The 13716-nt window shown below is 32.7% G+C and overlaps 1 protein-coding gene across 2 annotated transcripts in view; it reads right to left on the reverse strand.

The window, feature by feature from the left end:
• Nucleotides 1-6061: 6061 nt before the first annotated feature.
• The window catches only part of BMP5 (bone morphogenetic protein 5), a 105803-nt gene continuing 98148 nt past the window's right edge, over nucleotides 6062-13716 (reverse strand). The window contains exons 5-7 of one of the 2 annotated variants that reach the window (XM_004673586.1): nucleotides 12365-12441; nucleotides 11028-11138; nucleotides 7437-7674 (exon numbers count right to left, since the gene is read on the reverse strand). In XM_004673586.1, coding sequence (XP_004673643.1) covers nucleotides 7525-7674; nucleotides 11028-11138; nucleotides 12365-12441 — 338 coding nt within the window. In that variant the 3' untranslated portion in view covers nucleotides 7437-7524. Of the gene's footprint in view, nucleotides 7675-11027; nucleotides 11139-12364; nucleotides 12442-13716 lie in introns of both variants that reach the window. The other variant, XM_004673587.2, reaches the window with a different exon arrangement.

Raw genomic sequence — 13716 nt, forward strand, 5'->3', positions numbered from 1 at the left:
GTGGCTTATTCATTTTTACAGTTACATAATGTGATAAACTTGTTAAGTTTCTGTAGATGAACATTTGTGTCATCCCAGGATTTGGTTGTAAGATATATGATTATTTGTTTCTTGGTTTATTATTATTTGTTAGCATGAACAAATTTTTGTCATAAATCTTTATGTATAACTTCTTAGTTCAGCTCTCCTAAAGTGATCTCAAGAGGTGGTAGAAAATGTGAATATTTCTTCCAGAATTATGCTTAATTGTTGTATACAACTTAATATGTAACATGTAAATAATTGTATACTAAATTATTCTCTCAATTTGTACTCTCAATAGTATAGTGGCCCATATTCTCTCCAACATCACTATTAAATTTAGGGGGAACTAAATCCTGTGTTTAGTGAGATTATATATTTTTTGGGGGGTATTATTTGGCTATCACTCTTTCCTTTTTGGGGAAAAGCTTTTCAAATTTTCCTCATTTTTCTATTGCATGGCTCCTATATCTTGTACTCATGTATAGTTTTGTTTTTTCTCCTTATAGTTAGTATGTGTCTCACATAAAATTAGTAAATAATAACTCAGTCTTTTCAAGGTAAGTTACTTTTTTTTTAGATAACAGATAACAGCATGTTAATTTCTGCAACTTTTTGACAAATATCATGACAATTTTTTACTTATTTCATTTACTCTCACAGACAACTTACAGTAAACTGTTCAATAGACTTATTTTAAAATATTGGACATTTGTCCTTTTCATCTAATTGCTCGGTGCTTGACACATCCTTGTGAAGAGATGCCTGAGAGGAAAAGTAAGAAAACAGACTTTCTCAAAATGTTCATTTTAAAGTTAAACATGCGACAGACTTGGCTAAACTCTTTTAAATCAACTCCCACAACATCATTTATGATACAGCACACTCTAAGAGAGCATTTAGAAACTATGACTAATAAAACATGAAATATAGAGCATAGTTAAAAGTTTTTCAAGCTGTGAGCAAATCTTTAAAGCTAGTGAAACTGAAATGAGAGCAATCAGCACAGGTAAGTATCTTTAAATTTATCCATATAGTCTAAGTCTTTAATTAATATTAACACATGATGAATGATTTTTCCTAATGATAAGTTAACTATCTTAACAATAAAATTGTCCACCTACAGAAGAATTACACTATCTAGAAAATCTGGGACTGACATTTTTGTTGTTGGCTTGTGATGTAAATATGGCATATGCTGTTTTTTTTTTCTTTGAAAGCTCTCTTACTAAATAAGACCTAAAGCAAAGATGTTTCAGTTTTACAAACAGAAAATAGCTATCATCTGAACCCAAAATACAAGTAGGTGAGCCAAGGACGCTTTAATAATATATAAAGGAACTTAACTTTGAAATATTCCTAGCAGGAAAATATCTTGTTGATGTTAAAAGATAAGGATGACCAAAAATCAACATTTCTAAGATGATTTTTTTTCACAACCTTTTCTTGGACAGCCATTTTAATAACCAGCACTATTTCAAATCAGACTTGCTTTCTTTGGCTCCCTCCTGAGCTTTTTATGTTACCATTAAACTTCTTTTTTTCACTCTTATCTCACAAATAGAGTTAGTGGATAATAATGTATTGCATTTTAATTTGTTTGTATAAAGAACTCACATTCATTGAGCATTTACGTCAGTGACTTTTTTAAAAATGTCAGATATTTAACATCATTCACATTTTTTCTCACAGCTATTTTTACTTTCACAATGTTCCTTGGGCTATTTAATTTTACAACAAGCATTATTATAATAAAATTATATAAAGATGTTCAATAAACTAATACATGAAATGTAATTTTTGCAGATCTCATAAAGAGCCTATTGATTGACCATATTCAATAAACAGAGATAATCTGATTCATAAAGCCCTGTGTCAGATAGGACTAGAACTAAGTTGTCTCCATGTAATACCTTGTTTGCACAGGTAGACCCCAATATTGTTAAGCTGTGGTAATAAAAAGTCGAAAAGGATTCTCATTTACTACTTAACTGACCATTGTATCAGAGGTAGTGATCATATCAATTGCATGACCTTAAATGCTATCATATGTCAGTGACTTTCAATTTTACATCCCTGGACAGAATCTTTAATGTAAACTTAGGATTTCATCTTTCTAACTACTTTCTAAATATCTCACTCAGAAGACAGAATGTTGAAAATTAAATTCTCAATTCCCCGTGGTAACCTCTCTGGTCCAAAGTTGAAGCTCAATGAATAATTCCTCCTTCTTTCCATTTATTCAGGCCACATTAATGGGAATAATCATTCACATACTCTTTTCACACATCCCATAAGCAAAAACTATCAAATACTTTTGAAATATTTCCAGATGCTAATGATATTTCAGAATGTCTACAGTCCCACACTAGTTCAAGTCACCACATTCTCTAAGACAAGATGATGCAATATACCCTCAACTATCATCTCTGCTTCTGCCTTTGCTCTTCTGCCCAGTACTTTCCTCACAATGGCCAACTTTTTAAAAATACATACAAAGTTGAACTGCTTTCCTATTTACTAAGATCTCTGATGCTTTGCAACTCAGAATAAAAATTCAAAGTTCTTGAGGTGACCTTTAAGATTCTACATTTTCTGACCTCGTTACCAGCCTGAACTTCATGGCCTTCTTCTCACCCCAGTGCCCACTGTCACGGTCATACTGGTTTTACAATGGCTTAGAAATGCCAACATTTTTTAAATAGCCACTACCACATAGATTATTATTATTATTATTGTTATTTGCCTCTATGTTCAATTCTATATCACTGCTACATGAATGAAGCAACACTTCCTCGCTTTACAGGGATTTTTCTTCTCCCTGTATATTAGAAGTACTAAATCATCCTGTGAACTTTAGGTTGTGCTCTTTGCATACCCAGATTAGAATGTCCTAAATATGAAAGATTCCTTGGAGATATTCATTATACAGAATTTACTTCCTTCACTATGTCAATTTTAACAGTATCCCTTTTATGTCCACTACTTATTTTCTAATAACATAATAAAACTACTTTCTATTCATTTACAAATAACTTATAATTTTGAGGATAGCTCTATAATATTTTTAAGGAACTAACAAATAAGTGAACATGATAGAATTTCTTCATCATATAACACACAGGAATATAAGGTGTTCCAAGTAAAAGTCATAGTTAGCATAATGTGAAGCATGTCTGAGAAGTGAAAGAGCGTCAGTGGTTTATTAAAGGGATCAAGCACATCTGGTTTGGTGTATTTGGTCTTTTTGAAGGATGTAGCAAATGAGAGGGGCCTCAGGGACTCGGCAGACTATCAGCAGGCAAAATTTAGAGAGGGCATTCCTAGCAAATGGAAAAAGTGTTATCAAGGCCCAGAAGCTACTTTAGTGTATTGGGGATACAGAAAGTTATTTACTATATTTTCACTTAATAATAGCCCTAGGAGGTAATTGTGAGCTGAGATTCATTGGGCCCATGTAGATTTTATTTTTTTCCCTAACTAGAACACCTAAGACAACATCAACATTAATGCATTCTCTAGTACATATGTTTGCCACTTTCTTGCTCATCATTTTTGTATATATTTATCCTTTGGGGGACAATTTTCTTTCTTCTTGAGGTAAAATCTTTACCAGTGGCTTTGCAGTTGATGACAACTTATGTTTCATATGCCCAAATAAATTTTTAATTTGCCTTGATTTTTGAAGTAATTTTGTTATATAAAGAATTTCAAATGACTTATTTTTCCTGAAAATTTTGAAGATAATAATCACCTTTTGGACTGATCTACAAGTTGAGACATTAGCTTTGATGGAGAGATCAGTTGATACTCCAAAATAGTCTCCAATTTAGTGGAATACTAGTTAAACAGATGCTAGCAATGCCTTTGATCCCCATGTACTTTAAGATCTGTTAGACTTTTCATCACTTTATCTGTCTTCAATGCTGCCTCGGGATAGTTTCTTCATATCTGTCTTCCAATCACTACTTTTCTCTTAAGTGACATATAAGTCACTACTTAAGACATGTAATAAAATTTGAATTACAGTTTCCTTCCAGAAACCCTACTTGTTTAAGTATTTTATATTCATGCTTTTATACTTTGTCCTGGAAAACACATAAAATATACCTTTTGTATAAGTATGGATGATATGTGATTTGTTGTAGAGTACAAAGTATAGAAGAATCTTATTAGTTATGTGATGTGAAGTAGAGAATTATTCTTTGTTTTTTTCTACAGCGACCCCTCAAGAAAGCGAGAACATTCCAGCTTCTTAAGAAGAATCTCTCCTCACACCCCACTAACCCATTAACCTTAGTCCTTTTCCCAGACTGACCAAGACTTAATCTGTTTACACAATTTCACCTCTTTCATCCTTCTGTATATAAGCCCCAGATTTGACGTTATAGCTGATCTCAACATCTTCTCCCCATTGGGTACACAGGATTGCTTTGAGACTACCTGCTTCCAAGAAGTTGAAAGTAACAAGAAAAATTATTAAAATGCATAGTTTAAATTTCTCAAATTTCTTTGTGAATTTTAAAGCCTATATGATCTTTGAAATTCCTATCTTTGAAACAAGTTTTCTAAAATAATATTATAAAAAGGCTTTGTAGAATTTTTGCTCTTTTTTAAATTTCTAATTTGAATAGTGTCATTTTTCTGCCTAAATTCAAATAAATATTGGCATATTTTGCCACATTTTCTACTTTCTCTTGAGTTAATATCTTAACAAAATTTGATAAACTTCAGATGTACACGTCCATACTTACTTAGCAATGTATCTACTGTATCAGCAAAAGCATCTTCACTTCTAACTTGAAAAAGTTGCCAGAGAGAGAAAGCAAAAGAGAGACAGAAGAAGAAATCCTGCAAAAGAAAGCAGCAAAGGAGGTAATCTGAGATAGAAACTAGATGATTGATTGATCACTTGACTGAATGATAGTTACTTATGCTTGGGAATGAGGATTTCTTATGTCTTGAATGGAACTGCAGCATAAGCTAATTACTCACTGGAAATGTCTTGGGAGATGATATTTGCCAGACTGTATAGTAGCCAGTAGACTCTGGCTCAGATTTGATGATGGTGATACAGGGATCATAAAATGGCAGTTCTTCAGTTGAAAAAAAAATAAAATTTTGGATTTTCTTTGCTATGTTTTCTAATTTTTTTTTAGTTCAATGTAGATTATTTGCTATTTTTGTAGTTTTTAAGAACTTGAATGTTTGTATACATGCCTTTCCATTTCAATAAGGATTAGGGCCAATTTATAAAACAAAATACATGTAAAGTATAATAATTAAAAACAAACCAAAAAATCTAATTAGTTAAAATGACCTGAATAACTAAAGCTCATGAATGTAGGCCAAATTGTTCTGATTTCTAGTAATCAAAAGCTAGAGCATTGCCAAAGTAATACTAATAATTAACTACAGTGGTAAAATTAGAATATAATGGAACATATGAGCATATATATATATATATATATATATATATATTATATATATATATATGTACTTAGAATCTGAGAAAACAAAAACACTAATATTTCATTTCTTAAGAGAACAAGTAAGATATTTTCCCATCCTAATCACTTTTTATTACTTTAAAGATTTCTTTATTATCTGACCAGATTAAGAATTTATTTGTGAAAAAAAAATTATTTGTGGATTGCTATTTTGTCCTTTTAATAGAAACTTGTATATTAACAACACAAAACTAGTTTTGGCAATGAAAAGCAACATAAAGAATCATGCAACCCATAAACATTTTACATGTGATATTCTTTGACATTTTCATATCTTGTAACCCTTAAGTAAAGGACTAAATCAAGAAGCACAGTAGAAACTAGCATCACGAGTTTAATATATTTTAATATATAGAAATACATTTAAACAGCACATTTAAAGAATAATATAATAGACTTCCATTTTTTACTCTTACAATGGTACACCATTAATTCAAAAATATATTACTTAATGTACCCCCAATATAGTTATTATCAACTTTTCTTCGAGATAAACTGTATTTTAAAACAACATTGCAATATACCTGAATTACAAACCCATAATATTTTTAGCTATTTCCAATATAAATTTTATTTAAAAGGGTGATTAATAAATGTTATTTTATGAATATTTTAGGTAACTGGAAGAAAAAAAAAAGTCTAACCGTGGAGCCACCATAAATAGCAAGTTATTCAACTAAATGTCATTCTTCAAAAAGTCAGTGTGTGTTTAAAAAAAATAAAGCAAGCCTTAGAAGGCGGAGAAAGAAAATAAATTAATTTCAGAGGGAAGAACACACATGCACATACACACAACAGAACCTTCCCATTTGGAATTATTTGTGCTTGGAGGAAGGTTTACAAAATCCCCTTACAAAATAAGGTTTTCATTGAGCTCATTCTCAAAGATATGAAAAATGGATTTCAGCTGTTCTTTCGAAATGGCAATTCTGTCATAGCCATTCTGGGATTTTTGGTAATTTCCTCCAGTTTAGTTTCAGTGCTTTTACCCTAAATAAAATCCCTTGCATCACATCAATCAGCAAACTCAGTTATAAAGTAAAGCGAAAGAAAATGGCTCTGTCGGCATCTCTGCTCCAGTATATTTCATGCATGCAGTGACGCTTGTCTGTGGGGAGGGAAGTGGAGCACATGTAAATATTTCTTTATTTTGGACTGTTCTTAAATCTGAAAAAAATCTGCAGCAGTAGTGTTCTAGATAATAGGCAGACATAATTTATTTGAGGTAAGAAGGTTGTACTGCAATTTTTTAGTGTTAACTTGGAAAGTTATGGACACAGGCTCAAGCCTGTCTCTACAGAATTCTGAAGCTTTGAGCTCTTTGCAAAATCTACAATCCACAACCCAAGAAGGAACGTGCTACTACAGTTACACCAATTCTGTTAAAGTAAACCGTTGCAATAATTATGTGCAATCTTTCAGCTTATATGTTCTTTCTGTCTACCGTTTATTTATTCAAATCCAATGTAACATTTTGCTTTATTTAATGAAGCAGAAACTACAAGAAAAATTGTGTTTATCTGAGCTTTTTAGTTTAGGTTATTATTATTTTTTAAATTTTATATCTAAATAAATACCCTATCATAGTTTTCATTGGCACAGCATATCCAAATACATTTAGTTTCCTTCACCAGAATTTAACAATCAAAAAGTCTATCTAATTTCAGAAAATTATATAAAAACTGTACTAGGAAAAACATTTGAAATGCAATTGAATGGGATGTTGTATATCCCATTAAAAGTTTAAATGGGCAATCAATTTGTTGTAAAATGTAGTGACTATGAAATAGATTTTATTGACAAGGCATCCACAAAGAGAATATATACCTTTAAATAAATAAATGTGACTATATACATGATATTGTACATAGTTAGAGAGATGAAAAGAGCCAGACTAATTTTACAAAGTTCCCCTTTTGTCTGAAAGTATAATTTTTATTGAAGTCATAAACCTTATTACAGATCTTTTCTTTGTTGCTATTATTATTTAATATTAGTGGCAGCCACATGAGCGCACTACCATATTTCTGTATTTTTTCAAAATGACATTGGAGCTATCATCAAAGTATAGCACGGAGATGGCATTTAATTTGGTTGGAGCACAGCAAGGCTTTGGGACGTGGTCAGGAAACATCAGATGAACCTGGAAAAGAAAAACATGTTTTGCATTTTTAACAAATAAGTAGACACTTGAATACAGTTTTCAAATAATATGCTTCTTTTATTGCTCACAATCAAGCACACCCTTAAGCTACCACTTCCTCTTATTTATTAAGTAGGATGGCTAGGATGGGAGGACCAGGCTGGTGGTGAAGGATGCATGCTTAAGCATTCACATCTAAAATCTACCCAGCAGTTATAGTTATGTGTGGGGGGCCTTGAAAAATATTCTACCAATTAAGGAGAATTCCCTACATGGAATATGCAGTGGAAATTTTCCTGGGGGGAAAATAACATGGCAACTAACATTGAGATGTTTTTGGTTAAGACAACTTACTTCATGAGAAATACAGAAGTTAAAAATGCAAATAAATGAAACTACATGATTGGACTATAGAATGATTTGGATCTAAGAACTTTTAAAGGATAATTAAACAATAACTGGTAAAAAAAAAATACAAACTCTTAATTTCCCATGGTAAAGAAAGTATTAAAATAATAGCAAAATGAACTCCAGGAATAAAGCAATGATTTCAACTCCTCTCTACAGAATTTTATACCTATTGGCAGGAGTTGAATATCCTTCTTCCTTGTTTCTCCCCTAGACAAACACTCATAAGCAGACTAAGTTAAATCGGAAGCAAAGAGCCTAGATATTTTGTAAATCGAATATCCATCCCCCCCCAAAACCTGAAGAGGTGGTTATACAGGCAGAGTAAAATGCATAAGTCTAGGGCTTATAATCATTTTGATCAGCCTGGCAGTCTGCCTACAACTTGCAATAACTGAGCAAGGAGCCAGAATACAGTTTCCCTTTTCCCACCCACCTATCCTGGCCCTTTCCCCAAAGGATTTTATGGGAAGTCCCACTGATGAGTCCTGGGGGACCTACAAAAAGCAAATACAGCTCTTAGAGTTTTGGCTGTACAACGTCCTGGCTGAAATGATATAGGAGCCCTGTTTGTGGACAGAAACAGCAGGAAAAATGAGGTGATCTGACATGGACTTGAAATTTCCTAAGACCTCACAAAACCAAAAGTTGGATTGTTTCTACAAATTTCAGATGCAGCTTGTGTCCCTCATCGGCTTTATCTTCTATAACCCACACATACATGATTGATCACCCTGTTTCAATGGCCTTGGCAGCATTGCGAAGCAGTTGCTCTGAAAAAAAATGGATTGTTCTTGAATGGTTTCTCAAACATATTAGTCACAAACACATTTCCCTCTAGCAACAAGCATGCCTGTTTTCTTATATCATGTCCTTCATGGAATTCATGTACAGACTTCACGATGCCAGTGGAGGGGTGGGGGGGGGGCAGAGTGGGGAAGGAATCAAATTTCCCATGTACACTGCAAGTTTGGCAATGCCTATATCCGACATCCCAGGACAGTGAAGGAGAGTGGGATTCTTTTCCATTCTATGTCAGATTTAAAAAAAAAAAAAAAAAAAGGCTTTAATGTTGCCTTCTAGATTATAGTGCTAAAAACTGAAAATTTATAATTACATATTTGACAGAGAGAAGGAGAAATGTGAAAAATGGGGACAAAATGACTTTTTTTTTGCAATAATTAAGCACTGCTTAGTCTGAGGGAAACTTTGATATGTTAGCTACATATGTTTGCTTCCTTTTTCTAAGGAAGCAAAAACCTGCCTTTTGAGTTACTGAAATGACAGAAAAAGGAGGCAAAGAATTTGCTAAGAAGTTAGTGGTATTCTATACAATCTAATAAAAGCTGTAGCTGAATGTTCCTCTATGACCATACAAAGAGACAGAGGTTATGGCTGTCAATTCTAGAAATGAAACAGCACGTTTCTCTGTCTGCAGTAGACTTCCAAGTCAAAGTGAATTTTGGAAACAAGGATAGAAAACTAGACAGTATAAAGATTTTTTTTTTTGGCCAGTTGAAATTTGAATACAACAAACCATCCTTGCAAAGAATACATGCTCCCTATCACTGAGAAACCACACTTTATAGCAAGATCTTAGCTTTACAGATAGTAAACATAGCTAAGTGCTGTATCTTTACAAATACAGAAGGAGGCGATGTCAATGTCATTGGGCAAAAATTAATAACAGGAGGAACACACATATATGACTACCTTTCAAAATACATAATTTAGTTTATCTGTTTCTCTTTAGGGTTATTTCCAATGTTTTGGACAATGACCTTGCTCCAGTTGCTACAGAGAGTCATCTCTGATGTCTCGCTATCCTGTAGTACTTGTAAAGTCAGCAAAGACATCTGCAGAACATCAAATTATTCAAATATTTCATCGATTTATGCACCATTCTATATTTAGTAGAAAAACAGGGATACTTCCTTTCCCTTTTAAATTTTTCATTAATTGTGAGGGAAAGTAAACTCTTTAAAGACAACTTCTCACAAATTCTAGTCATTACTCTTGTTGGTCACAGAGATTCTTTTTCCAATAACTATTGTTATTGCTATCCGCCAAATAATTCTACTCCCATGATCAAGACTTACTTTGAAGCAAAATGATCTTTTCTTTATTTCCTAGTTGCAATTAGTTAAAAGATTCATATTAATTCAAAAAGTAGTTTGGAATTTTATCAGTCATTTTACTGTATCTTCTCAAGGCTTCTCCCTTAGTCTTGTGAAGCTTGTTCCTTTGCCCCATCAGTGTAACATAGCACAAGGCAGGTAATGTCAGACTCTCAAGATTTCATAAGCTCATTAGATTTAGTACAACCACTTAGGGACCATGGAATCAAACACTTCAATATTTTTTTTTTCTTAGAAACAAGCCAAGGTAACTAGAGCTTAGATCACTGTTAAATTCTTGAGAGTGAAGGAAAGAAATGATAATTAATTTTCACCTGAAAGATTACCAAAATAAAGGTGTCAAGAAGTACAAATGGGTCTTTAATTTACATTCTACATTGAAGAACAATCATAATACCAAAACTATGGAAAATTTTTAAGTAATTAGAGTAAAGGTATCTGGATGAAATTCACTATAGTTATTCACTGTTCTTGCAATGATTACTAGAGGATTGTTAGTTTCAAAACAATTCTTAGAAACCTGTGTGGTTAGATTTATTGACAAGTGAAGGAATTAGTGCATAATAACTACTTCTTGGGATAACCAGAGTTTTCCCAGTCCCATCCTCATTCTGGAATCTGGATTATTCCTTAAACTAACCTATATTTCCTGATTACATTGAGTATTGTCATTTTCACTCTCAAAAGTATCAAAGGAGCTTGAAAAGAGAAGATAATGTGTGAATAGCTCTAGATAAATGCTTCCTTTAAAATTACTATGATGCCCATACCATAAACCACTTTCAATTTTATGAAAACAAAGCATACCAAAGTCTGAACTATAGCATGGTTGGTGGCATTCATATGGGCATTGAGTGGAAAAGAACATTCTCCATCACAATAAAATGCAGCATATCCTTCTGGTGCTATGATCCAGTCCTACAATGCACAAAAAAAAAAAAAAAAAAAAGTAATATCACAAAATAAAAACAAAGAAAATATCTCTTAAAAATACTCAACTATATTTAATCTGAATAGATTTGTATTTAGTTCCAACAATTATTCTAATAGGACAGTTAAAGTTTACAACAAAATATAAATATTTTCACAAGAAGTTGTCTTCTGTAATTTCTCCCAAGAGGTTGCTATGTGAAATATTCATAGTATGCACTAATCCATGTATTCATGAATAAAACCATAATCACAAAATAGCATTCTAAATATTGTTTAAACAGGAAATGATGAACTCTGGAGAGTTCAAGTTTAGCAGAAAGGAAAAGAAGAATAAACTTAATTGAGATAATTCTCATTATTAATAACTCACTCCTGGTTTCAGAAGCCTGATGACTCCTTAAATCTTTATATTTGCTCCTTGTGCTGTTTTTTCTTTCTACTTGTATATTAACTTTATAGTCTCACTAGAAGAAATAAATTGGAGCAAGCTCCTGAAAACTGCACATGAAAAATTTCAGGAAGCTAAAATCTTGGCACAAGAAATAGTTGCCCTGATTTTTTTTCTCCCAAGAAATAAAACCTGATCCATATGTAAAATTATTGAACCATTAATGTTGAAATTTCCATGATAAAATGTGTGTAAATATCATAAAATATTTACACTTTAATTTTACTTTTCAAAAAAAAAATCTTATGAGAATTCACTACAAGGGGATAATGAAATCTAAAAATGTTACTATAAACTATTACTACATAGGGCCATTCAGAAGTATTTGGGCTAAATCCTCCTCTTTGTGAATTATATCTAAAATGATTTGAAGTGCAAGAAAATTTCTTTTTTGTACATCTATCTATGAAAGAGACATCGTCAAGGATTTTATTTCTTGGACTGATAATTTGGCACAATAAGGGACACATGGAATTGCTCTAGTTAAACCCAAACATTTGGTATTTAAATCAAAGTAAACAGCACCTTTTTTCACTTTTAAATACCATGTATTTCGTCTTCAGCACAGTTGCTGGGTACTGTAAACCTTAAAATTATGTTGCAAAGATCAAAGGATAATGCAGAAATACAAATGATGTGGATAATTTACACACTGTTATGTCAAACATCATCACTGTACTGGAAAAATATACTGAAAAGATTATGAGTAACTAAGGATTTATAATAAAGCAGAAGAGAAGCACTGAAAAAGCACTATTCTTACCTGCCATCCCAGATCCCGGAAACTTACATAAAGTTCATGTTTCTTACAGGCTTGTTTTTGTTCACTTGTATTATAATCTGAAGATCAAAAAATCAGATTTTAAACAAAGGGCAGCTTCTCAGGAACACTAGCATTTCTTTGTGGATCACTGATAAAATATTCAAGCTACATTTGAAGTGATAAATTTGCATTTAAACCTTAAAGTGAGAGACATTTACTTTGTGAACTACAAGTCACATATCCTGCACTGCTTTTTTTTTTTTTTTAAGATTTATTTATTTGTGCATACAGAACTGGGGTACAGGCCAGAGGCTCAGGAGCAGCGAGAGGCTTCGCCAGAGACAGAGTGGGGAGCAGAACAGGCAGATCATTGAAGTACAATGCTGAGGGAAGCAGAGGGTGGGTCAAGAGAGGTCTGCCACGTCATGTGGTCATCTCGGAGCAGGCAGGAATCGAACTCATGCGGAAATGGCTTTAGCTTCTTAGTGCAGTGCTTTAACCCGCTGCGCCACCAGGGAGGGCCCCTGCAATGCTTTTTATGTAAAATAAGATTATGCCATTCCCCACAAAATGTCCCAGTAGGTTCCCCATATCTTTATGGTTGAAATATTGTTACAGTAGCATAAGGTTCAATAGGATCCAACATTATCACTGACTCATTTTCAGCCATTCTTTCTCTTCTTCACTCCAATGAATATAACATTCCCTTGATTTTACACATAAGTCAGCCTTTTTTCCAGTTTATTGCCTCTGCTCTCATTATTTACTCTTCCTGGTTTTTATATAGCTAATGACTTATATGCCTTCTTCAAATCTTCATAATAGCACTGCTTTCTCAATAAGGGCTTCCCCAGATATTCTGTTGAGGATTATAACTCCAGCCCTCATCTTCCTGACCTCCATAAATGTGCCCTTATTTTTTTTCCCATTTCACTTGTCATCTTTTAATATGCATTGTCATTCAATTATATATCCTGACGCTTGGGAAGGGGGCCTGGCAAATCATGGATACTCAACAAAATTTTGAGTAATTAATGAATAGATACCTCAAAGTGTTCCCCAAATGATTTGCAGCAAATAGAATACATTATTTCCATTGCAGATCTTGGAATATAATCTAAAAACCAAACCCCATAAATTTCTATGTGTTTAAAAAAATTAAAGAGGCCCAATCTTGCATTTAGATAAAGCAAAATACTAAACAAACACAGAACTTAATAGAAAATCTATGTTGTCTTCTTAGAGTCCACTCAATTTTATACAAATAAATATGTTTTGATTATTTCCAATATGAAAAAGGAAAAAAATATATGGTACGAGAGCAAACAAAGTAACTTTTTTTTTAAAGATTT

The sequence above is a fragment of the Condylura cristata genome, unplaced genomic scaffold (genome assembly GCF_000260355.1).
Source record: "Condylura cristata isolate star-nosed mole 26May11 unplaced genomic scaffold, ConCri1.0 scaffold00001, whole genome shotgun sequence".
Taxonomy (NCBI): domain Eukaryota; kingdom Metazoa; phylum Chordata; class Mammalia; order Eulipotyphla; family Talpidae; genus Condylura; species Condylura cristata.